This window comes from Cyprinus carpio, chromosome B19 (assembly GCF_018340385.1).
Source record: "Cyprinus carpio isolate SPL01 chromosome B19, ASM1834038v1, whole genome shotgun sequence".
NCBI lineage: Eukaryota > Metazoa > Chordata > Actinopteri > Cypriniformes > Cyprinidae > Cyprinus > Cyprinus carpio.
The window spans coordinates 7,067,156-7,090,295 of record NC_056615.1 but is presented as its reverse complement, the minus strand read 5'-3'; the positions used below and the strand labels follow the sequence as shown (position 1 = coordinate 7,090,295).

General features: G+C 40.4%; 2 protein-coding genes across 2 annotated transcripts in view; both read right to left on the bottom strand.

Moving 5' to 3' along the window:
* The window catches only part of LOC109085447 (atrial natriuretic peptide receptor 1-like), a 1,054,061-nt gene that overhangs the window by 237,721 nt on the left and 793,200 nt on the right, over positions 1–23,140 (bottom strand). The window lies entirely within an intron of this gene.
* LOC109111454 (protein Jumonji) overlaps positions 1–23,140 on the bottom strand; it is a 107,308-nt gene that overhangs the window by 2,559 nt on the left and 81,609 nt on the right. Inside the window, exons 5-16 of the mRNA XM_042744765.1 lie at positions 15,063–15,227; positions 11,654–11,853; positions 6,543–7,791; positions 4,758–5,272; positions 2,889–2,981; positions 2,475–2,593; positions 2,314–2,384; positions 2,090–2,204; positions 877–982; positions 619–801; positions 404–534; positions 55–238 (exon numbers count right to left, since the gene is read on the bottom strand). Coding sequence (XP_042600699.1) covers positions 55–238; positions 404–534; positions 619–801; positions 877–982; positions 2,090–2,204; positions 2,314–2,384; positions 2,475–2,593; positions 2,889–2,981; positions 4,758–5,272; positions 6,543–7,791; positions 11,654–11,853; positions 15,063–15,227 — 3,131 coding nt within the window. The remainder of the gene's footprint in view (positions 1–54; positions 239–403; positions 535–618; positions 802–876; positions 983–2,089; positions 2,205–2,313; positions 2,385–2,474; positions 2,594–2,888; positions 2,982–4,757; positions 5,273–6,542; positions 7,792–11,653; positions 11,854–15,062; positions 15,228–23,140) is intronic.

Genomic DNA, 23,140 nt, shown 5'->3' with positions numbered 1-23,140 from the left:
AAAGAATGCCGGATACTGGATCTACAGTATAGTATAATCTCAGCTGAATCTCACCATAGATAAGTAGCAGAGGTGCTGGCATGTTTGGCAGCGTCTCTCGGACGACTCCAGCGCCAGCCACTTGCGGGGTTTCTTCCTGGTGTCAGCGGGTGACTGGTTGTTGTCGTGAGTGCAGTAGCGTGCGGAGGAGAGCAGCCCTGCTTCATACAGATCCTGCCTTTGCTTCATCTCTATGTTCCTGTAGGACAGGAGCATTCAATTCCAGTTAGAGGAGCAAGAGGTTTTTAGATTTCCTTACCAGCAGAGGTCCAGACTGACCTCTACAAAAGACCTCCACCCCAGAATTGTTCTACAAAAAAAAAATCAGTTGGGCCAAACATCAGGGTGGGTTTCCAGTGCTCACCTGAGATCTTTGAGAAGAGAAGAGATTGTACTGAGCACAAGTCTGTTTTCTCGTTTGGCCTCGGCTGTGGCGATCTGGTAGAGTAGCTTCTCCATAGAGAATGGTTTTGCTATATGCCTGTATTTCAGGTCCTGCAAGAGAAGAGCGTCTTCTAAACATCTCCCAGTAAACATCTATAGGTCCCACAGGCGGATGTGGAAATGTGAAAGACTCACCTTAGCAGCCTCGTAGCCCAGGTTCATCCACTGTGGTGTGGCAAAGTGCACAGTTTCAGACACACTGTAGCCACAGCACACCCTGGACACGAACGCACCGGGGAAGACCACCACAAACTCTCCGCTCTGCTGGACCGTACGGTGGACCTTGATCCCCTCACGACAAAGCACCTCTGGAGAAATCTAGAGAAATGCAGAGACATGCAATGTAAAACAACTGCACAAAAAGGCGATGCGATTTTGTTTACAATATCTTACCATAACGTTCTTCTCCAGCATTTCCAGTCCCGGCGTGCCGTTGGCTTGTAGCAGTGTGTGCACCACTTTATCAAGCTTTGTCTTTTCCTCAGCAGGAATAGAATACCTGTAATGGCACAGGCACAACGTCCTGTCAGTGTCATTGTTTGGTTGACATAAGACTACAGCGCTGTCGGCTCCTAAACCAGCTTTGTTGCCATGGAAACAGGACTTGGCTTTATTATGATGAGTCATGCACTTAAAAACACAAACAAACAGCTGATGCTGGCGTGAGTGGAATGCACAGTGTAAGTGACTGCGTGTTTTACAGAGTAATGCGCCCTCTAGAGGAGCTGATCTGTACAACACAGCTGAGTTAGGAACGACATTACCAAAATGTACAATTTTAGACCAAAATGACATTTAGCGAACACATTAAAAATAATTTTGGTGAATTTTTTTTTTTACCAAAATTTACAATTTTAGACCGAAATGACATTTAGCAAACTCATTTATAATATTTCCTTGGCAACTAATTTAAATGTTTAAGTTGAAGTACTAAATTTACTAAAACTGATAAAAATGTCAAAATCACCACAAAATTACTTAAACTTTATGTTAAAACGAAAACCTAAAATAGAAAAATAAAAACTTATCTAGAATATTTTAAAATAATATTAAAATTTCACTGAATGTATCTAAAAACAAATAATAAAGATTCACTGAAGACGCAATAATAGTATAGTGTTTTGTTAAAGAAAAGAATCGTTATTTGTTAAGTGTTTGGACCTGATAATTATAAAAAAATCTAAAAATTGCAAATGGTGAAATATTTGTATCATGGAAATATCATATAATCAATTATATAATAAAATATATATTTTATTATGTAAAACAGTAACTTCAATAATGCACACTGTATCAGCAATATTTAAATTTTTATAAAATAATATATACACAATGGCATATATACACATAAATCATTATAATGCAAATTATCAATAGTTTAATTAAATTTGTCTAATAAACATTTAATTATTGTTTTTACGTTTTTTTTATTAGTACTTTTTATTCTCGGTCAATCAAGCGATCAATAAATATTTTGAATTTATCTAATGTTGTTACATACATCATTTAACACCCCAACGCTGATTTATGGGGCAAATGTTCAATTAAATTATTTTAATTCATTTCTAAATTCATTTCTAGACGGTACCTCGGATCAAAAACTTACCAAATGCAATCAGCACCAGTGTGTAAGTAATCAATGTATGGAAGGCGGTTTTGGTCTTGTGACCAGCATGAGGTAGAAAAGACCATGCCGATGTTCAGCCAGGGAACAGTCACCCCTGTGAGAGAGAATGAGAGAAAGACAGACAGAGAGCAGGTGATGACTTATTCAACAAAAAAAGCTTTACATGATGTCCTTCCTGCTACTGACAACAATAGTAGACTCACCAGGCACAGCACCAAGATGGCGCAGAATGGATCCAGAGTTATTGGGAAGGACTGTGAGGTTCCATCCATGTCTGCAGAGACAGAGAGAAATACATTTTTATAAGCGGTAATACATCTTCCCACCATGCCTTTAATTCATCTCAAAATAAAGCAGCTCTTACTTGGAAAAGGGTTCGGACTTGCCCACAGGGAAGCCGCTTCCATGTGTGTTTGTGTCCACTTTCCCATAATGCACTGCTACGTGGCAGTCCCTCTGCTCCACTATCCGCCAATAATCTTGCTATATAAAGAAGCGCAGGACAGATGGAGATGAAGAGAAATGGCAGGAAATGAGGAAATATGACAGGATACAAGGATACAACTGTCATGGGATATGCTTATAAAATATTCAACATGGAAAGTACATGCTATTTAAAGACTATTTGTTAGTGAGCAGATATGATTATACTTTTTTTTTTTTTTTTTTAGCATTGATACTGGTTACCAGGGTCGACATTTCACACAAATAATATAGTAACATACTACACTGTACACAATTACTTCTGGTTAAAATACAGGAAGTGGTTTGTGTGTACCTCAACTTCAGCAGCCCCAGGCTCTTTGTTGAAGCACATCATCATAGTATTTCTTGCTATTCTGTAAAAGGTGGTCAAAGATACCGATCTCCCCTGGAAAAAAAAATAAAACAATAATCAGTAAGAAAAATGGCAAAATAATCTGTGGAATAAGCTGTTTGTTTGTTTAGAGGACATCTTGGAATTGGCTCCAAGCAGCTCTCAAAAACAAGTTTAGAATTCTATAAAACATTTGTCAAATTACCACCAAGTTCTGTTAAATGTGGCTTCTTCTGCTTACGTTAAGGTTAAAGCATGCTTTAATGTTAAAGACTAGTTACTTCCTTTCTGTCCCATGAACAACTATCAAGTTAAGTGTTTTAGTTTTTCCCATTCATTGTTCCACACACTGTCCATCTCAAACTCTTCTTAAGCACCACGGCACAACTGAGAAACACTTACACTCTTAACCGCATGACAGCACTGGTAACTATAGACAAAGACAATTGCCAGGTACCGCACTGGAGATGAACAAAGTGCAGTGTGTGTGTGTGTGTGTGTGAGGAGCTGAGCTTTGACCTATATTCAGAAACCATTCTGTGAAGAGGCCCACTCTCACCGTCCCGCCCAGCGGCGAGTGTTACCTCAGACAACAACACACAGACAGACCGACGAGGTGCTATAAGAGTCAGCGGGGTGTTTTTATAGGGCTGGTGAGGCAGATGGAGTCACCTTACATAGACTATAGCTAAGACCTCAGACTCACGTACACCAGGAGCTGAGGGCCTGGGAACAAGCCCTCTCACGCAACAGCCACTCTCACCAATACCCACCCACCCAGTCACAGTTCTCTCTCTCCTTTACCACCGGTCCTCTATCAAACACAAGAACCACACAAACTCTGCCCCATATCTCTGCTTCGATTTTTACATTGATAACCTACTTTTCTACTACAGCATGCTAACCAAAATGAAACCTTCCCATGTCTGAATTAAAACCCTGTTCATGGGCAGCAGACAGGATGTGTGAGAAGTGCTCTTCACCTGAACCACATACACACAAAAAAGTATTTTAATTTCTAAAGTAGCCTCATGCCAGCATGCTATGCTAATAACTTGATACTCTAATAAATAGCATGAAAAGTCTCAGTGCAGAAGAAAAAACATGCATATAGTGCTGAAAATAATGGCGCTTTTCCACTGCATGGAACCGCCCACTCTAAAGCGATACTAAACTGCAGTGGAAACGCAAACCGAGCCAAGCCGTACCGTACCAAGCCATACCACGTAGTGGAAAAGCGCCATAATTTTGGCCAAAATGGGATCTCAAAGCACTATATTTTAGCTTCAAGTCGGGAGCACGCCTATGATGTCTGAAATACTGCAATCGAGTTATAGAGTTCGTAACAGATCTATGCCGTTTTGTACCTTTAAATCTTTCTGAGGAACAAAATAGACACTCATACTGGCAGCTTAGCAAGTCATAGCTCTGAAATGAAGCTCAGATCTGTGATGCAGCACACGGCATAGAGACACATCCATCAACTGCTGTAGAGCCAACCTCAGCAGCATTAAAACCCAAAACGCATCACATATTAAGCTTTCCTCCTTTCTTCCCCAGCAGTGTGGCTCTGTGTTCAGCGTAGAGATGAACATAGTCATCACGCTTGATATTCTGGCAAGTTCTCTGGCAGCTCAGCGGTGAGCCCTCTATGCTCTCTCTAAACACTTCATTACCTGAGGAAATGGCACATCTGCCAGTCTGACTGGGTGAATACAGTGAATGAAACAAGTTTGACACATAATACTGCCAATTCAGAAAGGAAACACAATAGCGTTAGCTTGCTGATAAGATTTAGGACTGCCATTATCAAAGCAGGAGGTGCGTTACCTTGTATATACATTTGTGCTGGTCACTGAGAACACCTTCATCTTCTGCCTCCTCATCTGCCTCATCACAGTCCACTTTTTCCCCTTTCTTTTCCCGAGCAAACAGCCTGCGGCGGCTGGCCTGCCGCTGGGTATCTGGCTCTTTGTTGTGATTGCGGAAGCCATTGCGGTGGTTGAGGCCGGTGAGCCCATTCTTGGGTTCGTAACGGGGAAGAGCCAGAGACCGCTGGCCATTATCCAAGTGGCCCTCCAGGGGTCCCCGCTTGCGTTCCAGGGCTTCCTTTTCTGCCAGCACCTCCTGCTCCAGTCGCCGGTGCTCCTCGGGAGAGAGCAGGTCATAAGAGAGCAGGTACTGGAGGTAGGCCTCCTGGAGCTTGGCCAGACGGTCCTGTGCTGATTTGGGAATGCGAAGCAGGTCGGCCAACCGGCTCCATTTTTTCAGGTCCATCACCTGCTGCATTCCACCCATGTCGCAGACCAGCTCAGAAAAACGAGCCAGATCTACTTCACAGCCACCTGAAGGGGCGACAATGAGAGATGATTGTAAATGTTTAATGCACTGCACATTATGGAAAGTATATTAACAGTTAATGTTTAGTTTCCGAACATAAGTCAACTAAACCACTGCAACTATGACACACTGCACCATCTGCTGCTAAATGAGTATTGACAGCTCCAGAATTCAAATTCATTACATTTCACAGCTTATTAATTCTCTAAATATGTTAGTGGAGAAATGGCGGGGCATCTTTATTTGTCTTTTGAAAAATAACAAAACATAACGACTGGAGAAAGTGAGATACTGTAAGGAACTGAGGGAGAGAGAGCACCAATAAAGGTCAATGAGCAGGAGTTTAAAACTTTCAAAGGAATTATTGCAGCATTTCGGCAGCATTCTAACAGGCTCAGTAAAAATTTATTTCACCCATATATTCTGACCAGGCCCTAAAATAGCACGCAGGATTCTGAAGTAAAGCAATGGTGAAGGGCTGCTTTAAAACCGTGTAAACATGTAACTCCGCTGGACAAGCTCTGGAGCAATGGCCGATTGTTTTGACATATGGTTTCCCAACTCCTGGCAGACATGAGACTTGACAACATATGTTGAGGATGGTCCATGAGGCTGTTCACTGGTCAGTTTACATACAAATGGTTAAGAATAATGTTGACAGGCTGATATGTAATTACAGTAGGAAGTCATGGCCTAATGGTTAGAGAGTTTGACTCTTTTGAGTCTCGGGCCAGCAATACCACGGCTGAGGTGCCCTTGAGCAAGGCACCGAACCCCCAACTGCTCCCCGGGTGCTGCAGCATAAATGACTGCCCACTGCTCCGGGTGTGTGTTCACGGTATGTGTGTGTTCACTGCTGTGTGTCTGCACTTTGGATGGGTTAAATGCAGAGCACAAATTCTGAGTATGTCACTTTCACTTAACTCACTTAACAGTATACCTACACATGCACAGGGCAACACTAGAGTTGGAGCTAAAAGTGCACTGAACCCTCCAGAAGCAGAGCTGCCCATCACTGCACTAGCCCCTATAACAGGCACTTAACAGTATACTTACCTGATGCACTAGCCCCTATAATGCAAAGATTAGCGCCAATCCTAATGAAAAATACTGGAGCAAGCCAATCAAGGTCTTGAGAGTTACTAGAAAATTACAGGTAGGAAAGTTTGCACTAAATTCTGAAGGGCAGTGGACCTCTAGGCACGCTATATACCTATATCACACTGTCCATATACCAACAAAAGCATCTGTAATCAGAGTTTTAAGTGGACTTACCTATAAGCGGTGGCTCGTCCATTGAGATGCCCTGAGATTTGAGGTGCTTCTTAATGCAGGCCAGTTTCTGAACATTGGGGCCCCAGCGGCGACCCAGCTTGTGGATGCGTTGAACCTGTGTCACAAAGCGCATATCATCGTTGAGTTTGCACTCTGGCCTCCAGTCAGGAGGAGGCAACACTCTGCACAGTCCAGATGACTCGGCCCGTTCCCGAACTGAGTCGAGGTACACCAAAGGGTCCTGAAACTCCCTGGAGGTGGGCTTGAAAACAGGTACCTCCCCCAAGGCTGCGCACCCTGCCCTTTTCCTCTCCCGTTCCCTGTCTCTGTCCGGCCGTGGTGGAGGCGTGTGTGTGGGCTCTGCTGGTTTGAAGGATTTGCTGGCTGAGGTAGTGGATGTGGTCCGGTTGAGGGCGGGGTTAGTTTGGGTTCTCTGCTGTGCTTGTCTGATGAACATCAGTTTGCCAGCAGAGGCACGTTTGGGCCGCAGACGTGCTGGCTCAGGGGTAGCGGGGTTCTGGGGCATGGTTGGGGAGGCGGGAGCAGCAGGGGGCGACGGAGGAGGGGCAGGACCCATTTTCTGAGTAGGGGAGGCAGCCATTTCAGTGATACTGTGTGCAATAGTGATGGTGTTGGGGGGCTTGAACTGACCCAGGGCCTTCTTGCTGCGAGTTTCCAGTGGGCTAGTCTGCAGTTTAGCTTTCTTAACCTCAGTAACAGACGGCTTAGTTTTAACCTCGTCACTCTCAGTTCCAGCTCCAAGGATCGTAATGGCATCACTTCTGCGTTTAGAGTTCCGCAGTCCCTGCCGCACTTGCCGGCCATCTTCCTTCTCTTCCCTGGCACTGTGGCGTCCATTAAGCCTGCCATTAGGCCGGCCCCCGTTAGTCATCTTATGCACCCCGTTCGATAATAGCACCTGTTTGCGGGTTTTTGCATTGATACTTTGGGCTTTTCCTGAGTGAGAGAGCTGGGGCCGGCCACGGCCGTTGCTGGTTGGATGATGAGAATGATGATGGTGGTTGTTGCTGTAAGCATGGAGGCCAGCAGAAGCAGCATGCTTGCTGTGGTTGAGTTTGGCTTTCTTAACCAGTTCTCGTTTTGCTTTGGTGTAGGTGACGTGGCCCTTGGTCACGGTGGCTGTGTACTTCACAGTTTTGGACGGCAGACGGAAGTCTTTCGACTTTTTGGCACCGGACGTATGCCTGCCGACTGATGATGCCCGTGTGAGTCCATTTACTTTCGAGACCTAAAGTGAACAGAAGATATCATCATGTTACATAAATTGGATCAATGCAACTTACTAAGGAACTGTGAGAATTGAGTCCCCTCAATCTTGCCGCCAAAGAATAAGTTTCTAGTGTGTATTTGCATACAGAGTCAGTCACAGTGCATGTTTCGGCTCACACAATAACACAGACCACAACAGAGATCCAAAAACCCCAAACCAAAGAAACAGCAGGGAAGAAAGACAGAGGGGAAGTGTACCAGATAGAGGGAAAGAAGAAAAAAAAAAGAGAAAAATGTTTTTATTCAGTGCCAACAGCTGCGAAACTATCCTTAGAAGTAAAGTTTAATCATAAAACCCCATTCAAGCACCAATTCACAGTTGGCACAGTATACTAAAGTTCTTCAAATTTGGCTTTAATGCCCCAAATAAAAGGAGCTGTGCTTTCAGCTGATCTGAGGCCCCCAATATACTTCACAGCAGAGCAGATGCAGCTTGGGTTACGCCCGGCCTCTCATTGTTTAACAGCCGCCATGGGAATTAGACTATGCCAGGCTACAAACATAGTCAGCCTCGACTTCTCTCTTCACATTGTTTTCTTTGGCTCTGGTTTTCTGGCAAGGCAGACAGGATTTGATTTCCTATGTGTGTGTTCTAATAAAGCCAAGAAAAGAAGATGCAGCCGGAGGGTTTTAGTGGGCTAAAACTCCAGGTGAAATAAACACCATGTGCTTCCTGACATCAGAAGACTCTTATTGAAGTCCTGACATTTGGCCTAAAGTCCTTGATAAGCTTTTAATCAAAACAATGCAATAGCACATGAATGATGCAGTCAAGGTATGCAAAATTTTCTTTATGGTGAATAGTGTATAATAGTATAACTGGCCACCAACAATGGCAATAGCCCTATTCTGGGTTCCTAACTCATTTCAGCTAAGAAAAAGTGATGATAAAAGTTGATGGTTTGATATAAATTAAATTGTTATCTCTTCCATAATATAGAAACATGTACTGCAGGAATGATGTTTCAGTTCCTAATAAAGTTAATGCCATTTAATCACATTTTTACTCGCATTGACAAGTATTTCCACCAAACAATAGAAAACAAGGACTTGCACAATTAAAAAGCTGCTTTTGTCAAAATGTGAATTTTCACACCTGATATAAAGGGGTTGGGGGTTTAATTGCTCTGTTCTTATTTTTGTGTGAAGCCTGTTGTGATGAATTCACGCTCTGTGAACAGGCCTTTTTACATGTTGTGCCACACCCTCTCACACCCCCCCCCACTTTATTTCTCTCTCTTTAAAGTCTCTGGACGCATTTAAATAACAGCGTCCAAACTGCGGTGATCTCTGGGCCAGAGGTTCGCTGACAGACAGACGAGGAGGGTTTTTGAAGTAAGACATCGGCTGTATTGTATTCCTATCAGGTGCAGCCAAACAACAAAGAGAGGCTATTAAAAGATAAGGGGGACTGAAATGTGACCTCCTTCATCAATGGCTTCCCCTTGTCGGCGCTTAAAAAAAAAAAAGGCAGGAGGGAGAGGGGGAGAATATAAAAGAAAGCGACAGACTCCAGCCCCAGAGGCATGCATGATGGATGCTCTCTGCAGGTAGAGTAAGTAAATGTAGCATGATGTCAGCCATGTCTATGTAGCCTCCCGTCATCACACCCGCCCCCTTTTGAAATAACACGTCAGTGGTCTACGGCACGCCCCATCCCATCTGCAGGGCTCTGAGAGTGCAGAATGTGATTGTAATGACAATCCCACTCAGCATAACGTGCTGGATGCTGAGTAGAGCTTGCGCGGCGACTGCGCTGCAGAAATCCCACGTCTGGCACGATGTAATGAGTGCCGAGACCACTAGAGGGCTCACTGATCCCAGAACACTGCCCGAGGGTGCAGACGAGCCCTACCGCACGCTGCCAGCTATTATTTAGACTGCCTGAAAAGGTGGAAGCAAGAGAGAGAAACTGTGTAGGCGAGAGAACACAGGTTACTGGACTGTCCCCAGTGGGCAACCTCTTGAAACCAGGGGAAACAGAGAGCAGGCTGGAGGAAACAAGGAAGGAAGCAAGGAAAGAGAATGGAAGGAAGGATGGAATAGTTAAAGGCCGGCTGGCCAAAGACGTGCGATTAAATTGACTTAACATCCAGGAACAAAAACAAGAGAACACACACAGACAGAGGCCAGGCCAGCTCTCTGAAGTGGATCTTGGTCACACGTGAGCATGAGGGAGGACAGATGACATCATGTGTTGCTATAGGCCAGCTGCAGCATAGCAAAAGAGTTAACTGAGAACATCTGCAGAGCTGCAGCCCACACAACACACATGGTACATGTCTACCTATGTGTTAAACAAATGCTCTATAACTGTCTCTTTCGATTTCAATTTCAATTTAACTCACATTAGCGGTGCAAATAATACAAAATAAAACAAAGGAATAAAAAAATTAAATGAAAAAATATGTAAGTTTGCTTCCTTTTTATGTTTTATGTTTAAAAAAAAAATTGTTGGTTGGTTGAATGGGGGTTCAATCTACTTTCTCTTTGGAAACAAACACAGCCAAGTACCCACCCATAAAAAGAACAAGAAAACTTTAAGACAAAGCCAAAATATCAAAAAGACTCATCAATAACTGCCATGGATACAATGAAACAAATAAATAGACCTTAACTCGGGATAACAATTAACATACAGTCCAATAATAATGCTGCTGAAACTGATCCTGCACCTGCTGTGAGCAGCATGCGATCTCTCTTCTTCCCAGATCAAGTTATTCTACACAAACCCTCATAAAAAATAAATTAAATGAAAGTCCAATTAAACAATGAAGTATAAACCCTTTTTCAGCTCGCGTGCCATGGCTCATGCTCATGCCAGAGCGTTTCAACATATGAAAACCCTTCAGAAAATTAGCTTTTATAGAGAGAGAGAGAGAGAGAGAGAGAGAGAGTCAACAAAGGGTCAACAGCTGTCTAATAGATTCTCACAGTATTGTGGATTATGCTGCATCTATCTGTGTTGTTTATTGTTTTAAGTATAGCAGATGAGTGGTAATGTGTTTATATGTGTCAGCATAATAACAGGCTTTATCTGACTCAAGGGTTTAATGTTGGGTCAGTCGTTGCGGTTAAACTGTTGAACCGCCACTCACAGGTGCCACTGCTTCAAGCTGATTCATCAGAATGATTAAAACAGCAGTTCTCAAGCTAAGCCCACACTTCTCATTTTGTATAAAAAAAAAGTCTTGTACAAGAAGATTTGTACAATTTGCACAAGAACATTTTAAAAATATCTTCTTTTGTATTTCACACAAAGAAGAAAGTTATAGAGGCTTAAAATGGGGAGAATGGAGTAATTAGATTCTCATTTCTAACTATCATTTTCATCTTTGATTTTTTTATAACAAAATATTTGCCTCTGGATCATGTTTTATATATATATATATATATATATATATATATATATATATATATATATATATATATATATATATATATATGTGTGTGTGTGTGTGTGTGTGTGTGTGTGTGTGTGTGTGTGTGTGTGTGTGTGTATTTAACTTCTACAACCCCAAGGCAGAGAATCTCAAGATTAGAGTGTCAATGGCATAAAAAAAGACAGAAAAAAAAGAGAGAAACTGAGAGGTTGATGAGTTGAGGTGATCCGTCTTTCCCTGTTCTCTGAGGTTCATGTTCACTTGATTAATCAGTTTTGTGGCACGATGGAGATGGTGGTCTGATTGTCTGTAAGCTGCATCGGGATGGATGTTCCCTCCTAACTATCAGATCCAGTATAATTCTCAGTGTGCAAAATGACTCCAAAATGATCCCATCCCTGTTAATACGGACACAGAGATGGACGTGAAGGCTTGTACCTGCTTGCGGAGCTCCTCTGCGGCTCGTCTGTAGTTGTGGCCGTTGGTGTTGTGGCTCTTGGCCATGGCCGCAGTGTGCGTGTGGGAGATCTCACCAGACGCGTCACACCCCTTGTTACAATCTCTCCCCACAGACGACTCTCTGCCTCTGGATCTTGAAGCAAGCTCTTTGTCCTTGTGTACCTTAAGGCCATTCAACACTGCAAAAAAGATTTAAAAAAATAAAATAAAAAAACAGGGTTATTAAAATAAACAAACATATTCTTTGTAAAGACAAATCAAAATATTGCATCATATTTTCTTGTCAGTTACATTTTGCATTCAGTTCTTGTAATCCTATATATATTATGTTTCAAATCATATTTTTTACAATCCTATTTGCAGTGGCTTTTTAATGTGGAAACATAGCGTGCTTTGGTATGATACTGTGCAGGATCCACTGCACTAAGCAAGTTTATGACTGTTTTCAAATGCAGTGTCAAAACAATTTTGACAAGACTGCTGTTCTGCCTTACTTCATACTTACAGTACATACTTCACTGTTGCCAGCGCACTGTTTTCGTATCTAGAAGCATGCAAACTGGCATAGCCTTTGGATCAAATTGCTTCTAGCTACAAGTCTAAATGTATATAATGAGATGCATCATGAACTCTAGTTTATTGGTCCATGATAACAAAATTACATATGAGAGAGGTGCTGCTGCACTATATAGTATGTGTGCTGCCCACAGAACTCAAGTTTTCTGAAAGCCTAGAATACCTGGGTGACCTCCCTAGTAAAAAAGTAATATATTTAAAATACATGTATTTCATACTAAGTACATTTTAAATCTAGCAACATATTTACTGACATATCACTTGAGACTTACTGATATAAAAATTTTAATTAAACTTTATTTGGAGTACTTATTTGTGCACAATGCACATTTCCTAATATAAAACCTAAAATGTGTTTCAGTGTCCCTATTTATGAGGATTATATGATCTCTGAAATATATCAGGTGTCAAATGCAAGTTATCTAGAGTGTATCTGAAGTATACTTGCAATAGTTCCACTTGAGCAGAATCAAATACTTCAAGTTAGACCTCGGCACTACTTCCTCATAATTAAATTGCAAGTACAAAATTAGTTGTTCCAATTTTGCAGAATTTTAGTATACCAGTTTAGTATGCCAAAAAGTATTGCAGGGTATTTTTATTAAGTACATAAATATGTAAATGTATTTGTGGTATACTTAGCATGAAAAATTTATTTTAAATACATTATAGTATATTTATTTTTTTACTAGGGCTACTACATTTGTAGGACACACTGTTTGTACTGCAGTATCCCATGATGCAATGCACATTCTATTTCTAGTTTGAGGGATGAAACAGATGGATGGCTAAAATATGGGAATGATAAAGCAAAACAACCATTCAGCACAATGCCATGTGATGACAAAGTAGCATATGCAATGCTTCCCTCTTGTTTCACATAACATTAAATTGTATAAAACACCAAAGCTCTGACAGACTATATATTTTATAAGTATAAAAACAACAAAACAAATTGCCAAAAAAACAAACCAAACCAAACATTCACTTTCATCTGTGAGTTTGTTTTTAGTTCATTAGTCCATTAGTTCTTTCTCTACAGATAATGCCGTAAAAAACATGTTCTGCATTTTTGGACAGGGTAGTCTGTCTGTTATCAGGCCCTCTGGACGGCTCTAATTAACACATATTTAAACTGCTCTCTGTATTTATGACTGCTCACTTTAATTTTACAGTGTTTAAATATCAACAGGCAGCAGAGCGTGTCAGCGATGGGGAAACTGACGGGCTTTCGTGCTGTAAGGCTTGCGCTTGGAACTGCTACCGACAGCTGAACTCAATAAAAGGTGTTTAATTTAGAAATGTAAACACGCCTCTGGGTTACTGAGGTTCAGCGAATGAAAGCAGAGCACTGTGGTTTCTCTCGCTCTGAGAGACACTCCGAGAGAGAAAGACTGGAGCGTTGCCTGTGCTCCATATTAAAGTGTCACATCTGACATGGGCCAGCTCAGACAACGGGCTGCATCCAGGCACGGGATAGGCAGAGGATAGACAGCACGAGAGAGAGAGAGAGAGAGAGAGAGAGAGAGAGAGAGAAGTGTGCCGGGGCTTTCCTGAGCCTGGGACTGTGTGCATTTCACATATCCAACCAGCTGAGGTAGTTGGTAGTCTACATACATAAAACCTCAAGCCTGTAAGGAACAAGAAGCAAATTCCTGAACCTGGGCCAATCTGGAGCAATCAAGATCAATTTAAGGTGACTTATTGCCGGCTGAGAAATAAAACTGAGCTTGTTTATTCAAAGCTGAGTGAACAAGAATAGGCAAGTAGACAGTCCAGGTGCACCAATGACATACTACTGTCCATGTAAGATGATTTAATGCATACTGATCTTGATTTCTCATACTACAGTATATGTTGGAACGTAGTATGCAAACCGGGAGTCAGACTATATGTCTGGATGCTTCAAAGAAAAATTAACAAAGAATTATATATAGTTCCCAGTTTGACATTCTGATCGCTGTTAAAGACACTTTAACACTCAATTTTAACAGGCGCTTGGCTTTCAATTATCTGCTGACAGACTATTTTTCTTTGATAACATCAAGTTTCATTAACACTCATGCTCCTGCAATACCTTGCCGCCCCTCTTTAAACTCATGCAGCATCTATTGAGAGTATCAACCAAGAGCTCAAACTGTAGTATAAGGCTGTTTCCTTCATTTGTTGTGGGGGTGTGTGAGTGTGTGTAGCGTACAGCGAAAAGTTTGGGGTTGGTAGGATTTTATTAGATGTTTCTGAAAGAAGTCTTGCATGCTCACAAAGGCTGTATTTACTTTAACAAAAATATTGTGAATTTAAAAAATGTGAATATTTTGTGTAGTATTGTTAAATATTATTACAATTTAAAAGAAGTGTTTTCTATTCTAATACAATTAAATACGTAATTTACTCATGTGATGCAAAGCTGAATTTTCAGCATCATTACTCCAGTCTTCAGTGTCACATGATGCTTCAGAAAATGATGTGTTTTATTTTCTAATACAATTAAATACTTATATATATATTTATATATAGATATATATCATAAAGTTCAAAAGAACAGCATGCTTAAAGAAGATCTCTAATGTATGCAAATTTTATATAAGATATATATATAATATATACTATTTAAATGTAACATATGATAATATCGCATACTTTTACAACAAAAAATGGGACTAAGTGTTGCTTAGAGATCTCTAAAATTAAGATAATAATAATGGGACTATTAAATGTAACATATTTTAATATTGAATTCTTTGAAAAGTGATTTTGATGTAATTGTTTCTCTATTTTGCTTAATTTAGTCTTTTTTGCTCTCTGCTCTTACCGAAGCCGTTAATCTTGCTTGGTTTGCCCTTTTTGGGTGTAGACTGGCATGACGTAGATGCCACACTGGGTGGTTTCTCTTCCTCAATTTCATCTTCATCTTCCAGATCCTCCTCATCCTGAGAACAGCCGAAGTAGGCCATGTTACTTGGTAATGCCGGTGAGCCTGAGAGGGGAGAGAGAGAGACAGTAAGTGTTAAAGGAAGCTACAGGCCTAGTGCATTTACTGAGAATTGGCCAAAGAAAATGGGATAAACCGGCTTGACTCTGTAATCTCAGTTTCTATTGCAACCGTAATCCTCTCAAAATCAGCTGCTGCTCTGGATGAGATTAGAGACTGTGGCAGCCGTAGGAAGCCTGAGTACATTACACTCCTCTGTTTCTGTGTGTGCTGAGTGGAGATTTGGAGCCACCAGTGACTGTGTCTGACTGATGTTTCTCTTTAAGAGAAACTATGTTTTAAAACACACCAGCTGATAACCAGCACCATACTGCATGTAACAGACCCAAGTGAGGAAAAGCACTGCTCCATGATCAGGCAAAGCTCGAAAGCTGAAGATTTTGGTGTAAAACACATGGTGGTATGAAATGTTTTACAAACTGACTTGTAAAACAAAACCAAACTGAATAAAAAAAAGAAAAAAGAAAAAAAAAAGAAAACCAAAACACCAAACTAAAACCAAATCATACTAAAACAAACAAACAAACAAACAAGCTTTAAAGTTCTGTGTGACTTGAAACACCAAATCAAACCAAAAAATGCAACTGAACTGATGAAATGACTGAAGTATATTTCATATATATTTTTATAAGCAAAAAATAAAAAAATAAATAAATGAATAAACAACCCACAAAATCAAATAAAATAAAAAAGCTGAAAATTTCAGTGCAATACACATGGTGGATGAGCAAATACAAATACTGCTACTACTGCTAATAATAATGGCATGAACATTTTTGACAAACAACCTGTAAAACAAATCAAACCCAAAACCAAACCAAATTAAACAAACAACAAAACAAAACAAATAAATCAAACAAAAGCAAAAAAAAAAAATAAATAAATAAAATAAACAATAAACATGGAGGATAAGCAAATAACCCAAAACCAAACCAAACCAAAACAAACAAACAAAAACTAAACCAAATCAAACTATCCACAATCTAAACACAATTTTAATTCATTCAATTTATTTATTTGTTTTTATAATTAATTACAGAATTATTAATAATGTATTAACCATGATACCAATGTGTTTTGTTGTTTTATGGTACCACATTTCCAGCCTTCCCCTCTCTCTGAGTGTCTTCCTCAGTCACACATCACATTTCCTAGTCTTATCAATATTCAATATTAATATATCAACATCAGTATTTCTCTTCCAAACAGCACAGGTGATGCATGTCAACTGCCTGTTGCCCATTGGCTGCCCCTCCAGCCCTATCAGCGCTTAAACCTGCTCTACTGCACGTCTGCCATTCGCCCGCACCACACCGGGCAACAATTATCATTATTATCTAGTGCTGTTCTCCGCCAGCCTCATGAATGAAACATGAGTGTGTCGGCCACGGCCCTGCGAATGTGCTCTCATTAGCTCTCTATTAACGTGAAGCTGCAGCCGGCGCGGGGCTGCACTGGTGATGTCACCGCATACATGCAGCATTTGACATGCCATATTAATGCTTATGGTCTGTGTGACAACATTTATAATAGCAATGGAGACAGGTTGACTGTTTAGGGAACGAATGAAATGACTGAATGAAGTAGAAACTTAATGAGGTGCTGTTAAATGGATGGCTGTAAAAGGGCTGAGAGACGAGAGAAAGCCAGAATGCTGTGTCACTGGTGAAGCGGTCTTGTTATTGTTCACTAAAACGGTAACCCTTTATTATATGGTTTCATTGGTTAACATAGTTAACTACATTAGTTAACATGAACTAACAATGAATAATACTTCTAAGCTATTTATTATTATTTTTTTTTGTTTTTTCTGAATTTTTTCTGAAATAAAAACTTGTATCTGTTAATTATTGTTAATTTATTATTATTATTACTATTTAATTATTTGGTAACACTTTATTTTAAGGTGTCCTTGAGGTGTTCTTGTTACACATTACATGTACTTTAAATTTTGTATTATTAATTGATTGTGAGTATTTGTATGTTTGTTTGATTAATTTTATTTAGTTATTTAATGTTTAATTATACTTTAATGTGTAATTACACTGGGTGTTTACAGTTGTATTTTTATTAACTAACATTAACAAAGATGAATAATCACTGATTATTGGACATTGTTTATTAATAATTATGAACACACTGGTCTCTAGTGCAAACTATTTTACCGTTTACTGCACTTTGTTATTATTTTCGTTATTTCCCTAAAGCGGTACATGAACTAGAAGTCACGCACACTGACAGAAAACGGCTTACTTCCACGTCAAAAAAATAGGGTGGGTGGATAAATCAGTCTACAGGACTACAGTTTTGAAACAAAGCAACTTTGATGGTTACTCCATGTGGCAGAAGAGAAACAAATATGACAGGGTCAACTTTCAGTCTTCACATAATTCACTCACAAAAAAGTCCAAACAAACAAACCAGGCACCGAAGTTATTAAGAAAATGGCAGCAATTATCATTATCTCACACACCCATAATGTGGGAGTAAAAGGTCAAAAGGCCAATAGCTCACAGACTGGAGGGTCATCTAGGGTCATAAATGGGGGTGGGAAACCGCTGGGGTTTCCACCATTTTTTTCCCTACCTTTAGATGCTCTGAAAAACAGGACACTAGCGATGCTATAATCTGTTTCATGCTCCCACCGAATGAGTCCCTGGTTCAGGCTCTCCCCACAATGAGGCTTACTGAGTGCCCCAGGGAATGCTGGGTAGGGAGTAGCCCAACTATAGCTCCCAGTCACTGGCATCAGGGGTGCACAAACCGGAATTTTAATAGCAATCATGCATCGTCTGTCATGCCTTCTCCCCTCAGCTTCTTTCTCCAGAGCCAAATCTAAAGAGAGAATCATCTCCCAGAGAGAAAGAAAATAAAAAAACCAGACCTTTCCCAATCCCCAATTATGTGTGCTCTCATATTCACAGGCTGACACAGATCATAATTAAAGATGAAGGCATCCATTACAATTGTCATTTTTAATTCAAGCACAGACGTAATTACAACTGAAGTGTTCTACTCTGGATGCTCTTCTTTTGTCCCGTTTTATAAAGCCAAAGAGATTCAAACTGAAGCTCAAGAAGAACCAATCAAAATCTAGCTGAGAAGCAGCCCTCGCTCCGATTGGATGTCTGGTTGCCGTGCGGAATGTTTTGATCAGACACATGGTTAGAGGGAGCAAGGAAGCTTCCCTAAAGAGATCGTTCACCCACAAATAAAAATTATGTCTTTTACTCAGCCTCATGTCATTCCAAACCTGTATGACTTTTTCTTCCATAGAACAAAAGTTGAGAGCTTTGAAAAACCTACCCGGCTCTTTTCCATAGGCTACAATTAAGAAATAAGTGTGCTTAAGTGTACTGTGTACTTGTAATGTACTTAAAATCCTAAACATATAAATAAAAAAAAGTACTTGCATATAATATGGATGAAATAAAAGGCCACTTAAAGAGACTACACGTTCTCAACTGTTTCTACTAAAGCACATGCAAATTACTCAATGATGAATATAATAAAGTTTTTGAATTTTTTATGGTTGAGATAATGCAAATTACTCAATGATGAACAGCATTGTATATATATGTGTGTGTGTATATATATATACACACACACACACACACACACACACACACACACACACACACATACATACACATTCAGGTTTAAACAGCATGAGGGTGAGTATCCCTCTAATAGATGTACGGGTCTCCCAGGTTGAGATCTTGACCCAAGGCTGTCAGGGCTCCTGTCAGGTTAACAGGTTTTCCAGCAGGTCAAGGTATATGGCAGTTGAGAGAAGGGATGTTAGACAGTTAACAGCCCCCATGCTTCGCACTACACTATATACCCTCTATGTGATGGCATATGGCAGTATGGAGAGCACTAGAGAGCGGCGAGTGAGAAAAATAAGAGGGGACATTAAAAACATTGTCTTTGGGCTGCGGCGGCAGCAAGAATGCATGGGGATTATGGATTATATCTCCTCTAATTTACATTCCTGAATGTCTGCAAATCCATTAACCCAGTTTGCCCTATGCTTGAGGAGTCGCCTGGAGAATTTAATCAGCCTGCTGCCCCACCGCCAAGCCGCACACGTCAGCGCGCTTAATTGAATTGAAATCAGCTATCTTTGTTCTTTCATAGAGCACAGCGCCACTACAACAGCTTCACGCCGACACATGTGGCTGTGGTTTGAATGTGGCTGCTGTGGCCTGAGAGACGTAAATAAGTTTTTAGGACAGTCAGTGATATCCAAGAGACACTGGAATTGAACTAAATGCTCATGAGGACATTCAAAGGCACATAAAAATACAGTTACAGCTGCCTGTTATGCAACACGGGCAATAGAGTATGTTATTCATTTACCCATACTGTATCTCCTTACCTACTTGAGTTCACATCATGAGGAGTGCGTATGCCAGGGTTTCAGCATGTTTAAGGAAGCAATTTATAATAATAGTTTTACATACATTTTATAAAAACACAATAAAAATAAATAATTTAAAGCATTTTGAAAGAAAAAATGGGAAAAAATAATGTTTTATTATACATTTTAGCACCACATTTTTTGGGAGAAATAAATATTTATTAATTTATTAATTCATATTTGATGGGAAAAAAATGTATAACTAAATTATTTACTAAATTGTTTTAAATCTTTTTTGTAGTATAACTCACTCAGACTGCTCGAACACACACACACTCAAAGAGACAGGAAACTGCTTTGTCCATGCTTTAAACACTCATCAGGATTTAAAGTGGCATGTAGCATAAAAACAGAAATGGTTTACGTCAGGTTGTAATTCCTGCATTGTGTCTGCAGCGCATTACTTTACATTGCATCAGAAGACACAATCTGGATGTAAAAAAATAATAAATAAAACATTTTAAAAACAAAAACCACTCCTAATTATGCTGTTGATATCTCTAAAGGCAGAACCCCAGTGATTACATATGTTTAGGACAGAAAAACTTTTCTTTTGAAGAAACCGTCAGAGATTTTACAACCTCGCATTAATCACAGCCTGCACTCTACTCAGCAGTCGCACACGGCGGTCCGGTTAAATGCTTTCTCTGTGTCAGATAAGAGCTGCGTTTCGCTGGCAGTCGGCCATAACTGAGCTATTGTAGGACTGCCCATTTGACCCTGGCTATATTTACCCAGAATCCATTGATCTGTATTTACCCATCCTCTCTACCTCCACCCCTGCGAAAGATCAACACTGTCTGCTCACGACCGCCTATCCTGATGGCTCGAACAGACATGCCAAAGTAAAGAGCCCTCTGGAAGATATTGAATGTCAGGGATTCTTTGAAGGATAAACCGACACATGGCATGATGACAACTCTACTTCTCATAACACCAGTGTATTGTAATGCCATTTGGTCAACATTACGCTCCACACACACTAAGGCTACATCCACACGATGCCAGAGCTTTCCCTATCAGATCTTTATTCCCCCTCGTCTCAAGAAATATCTGCGACGACATGAAACCACGAAACCGACACAAAACGATGTACGATACATGCCAGACCAGTATGTGGCGCTGTAATTCTGCCACAGAGATACACTAAAAATGGAGAAGACTTGGACTATGTGCATAAACCTTGCATGTGGTATACAGATTAACATTTATTAATCTGTCTTAATGTTAGTAAATAAAAAGACAATCATTCAGTGTTTGTTCATGTTTTTGTTGCTGTTATACGTGACGTAGCGGTGTCTGACTACGGGGCGAGACGTGGGCTGATGACGTCATCGTTTCATAAAAAATAGGGATTCGCTGTCCGTACGAAAACGCAAGGGCGGCGTTTTCAGAGTTATCCGCTCTGGGACCCGGTTTAAAAAAAAATACCGGTTTCACTCTCCCAAAACACCGGATCCGTGTGGACGAAACGCCTATACGATACAAAATTTATGCATATACAGCGAAAGGTGTCTCCTTGTGGCTGGGGCCTTATATACACACTGGCCTCAGCAGGAGAGTATCATCTATAAATAATACAACTATGAGGGGGGCGTATGGTTAGTGAGGTGCAGCCCATCGTCTAATTGTCGCTGTGGAAAAAACAGCTAGGAGAGTTATTGAGAGCTGAGGCTGATACGTAATACCCTCAACGTGTGGCTTTGGCCTCTCCCTGACCTCACACACCAAGCCAAGTCAAGTTAAGGCCAAGTCCGAGAAGCCCTGAGCTGACCCGATCACGTACACGCATCTGATACAACTAGCTAATGGTTCATATGGTAACGTCACTCACACAATTACATGATAAAGACTACTTTTATAGAAAGTAATGGCCATAAATTGTGGCTAATGGACGTCTTGTTTTTGGAAAGCATGTTACAGGACATTTCTGGGCTGCTATTCTGAAATCCTGGGGAGGAAGGAAAGTTTATACTGAAATGAGGCAGTCTAAACCGTCTCCCGCAAGGTTTAAGTATTATGTTGTAAAAACTCCGGCCAACGAATAAATTCAAGGTCCAGCAAGCTTTCGTTTTCAGGTTTTTGAACGGTACTAACGGAACATTCTGCTTTCACTTTTTCTACCTTTTACACATCTTTGGACATGCATGAAATGGGATAGAAACCTTTCTGTTTTCACCGTTAAGTTGAAAAACTGCAGGCTACACTTCTGATCCTAGTAAATGAATTTAAAGAGTCAAATAAATATTAATGTACAATAAAAAAGGGCCTCACATTAACTTCACAGACAGCTAAAAGCAGATAGAACTGAAATCTAGTGAAAATCTTGCTGTTTTGTCCTGATTTGGGAAGTAAATCCACAGAATGGGATTGTGGTAAATGTCTACAATCAAGTTCCATTTATTAATCAGTTTGAAGGGAGACAGGTAAAAGTATTTTAAATAATGTTCAGTTTCAATTGTTTCACTTCATAAAACCTCAATATATTGTCAAGAGCCACTTTGTATTGCCTGATATGCTTTTTTTGACTCTCAAATTGAGAGTCCATGGAAAAACCATGGTTTTAGCTTAAAATCTTCTTCACAGTTCTACTGAAGAAAAAAAGGCCACTACATTTGGATGACTTAAGGGTCAGCAAAATTCTACAATTTTATCTTAATTAAATTGTTGTGGTCTCATATCATTAATTGGCAATGAGGCTCCATGCTACCCTGAAAATTTTAGTTTTACCTGTTCTGTGGTTAAATATTTGAGCTTCACTCTACAGAAACACTGTGTACTGACATTGGAAGTAGGAGGCCCCCATAAATCCCCTGTGAAAGGCATACCCTGGTTCACGAGAGGTGGGTGTGTTTGTTGAGGTGTGTGTCCATGACACTTCAGGCTGATAACACTTCCATTATTCAACATGAAACGGCTGGTGTGATACCTCCTAACTTTGAAAGTCAATGTTTGTGCAGCAAGTGCACTGGTGTTCAGGTGCCATGAAGGCCACCTACACCTCTGTCTTGACACCAGACACCGGTGCTACGGTTCAGATCGATTACCTGGACACCAGGTGAGCAGGACAGAGGTGTCAGGCCAAGGCTGTATGAAAGGTTATTACAAAGATAAAAATTTGTTTTGTTAAAAAAAACTAAATGCTAAAGTTCAAAAAATGATAAAACGAAAAGCTGTAAATGTGCACAACAAAATTAACAAATGAATGAAGAGTGCACGTGATGTTGAGGGGCAAGTTAATCTAACACTGGTGAAACCAGAAACACTTGTGAAATACTGCAAAGCCAATACAAAACACATTAGAGCCTTGTTTAGTTTATCTGAACTGGTCCAAAACATATAGTCTAAACAGCCTAAAAAATAACTCCTGAATATTTTCCAATTAGTCATGCTGTAAACTTGGCAAATTCAGTGACCAGTTGTTTCTCTGAGTGGACCCAGTCCATGTTGCTGGATACCCTATAATGACAGTAGT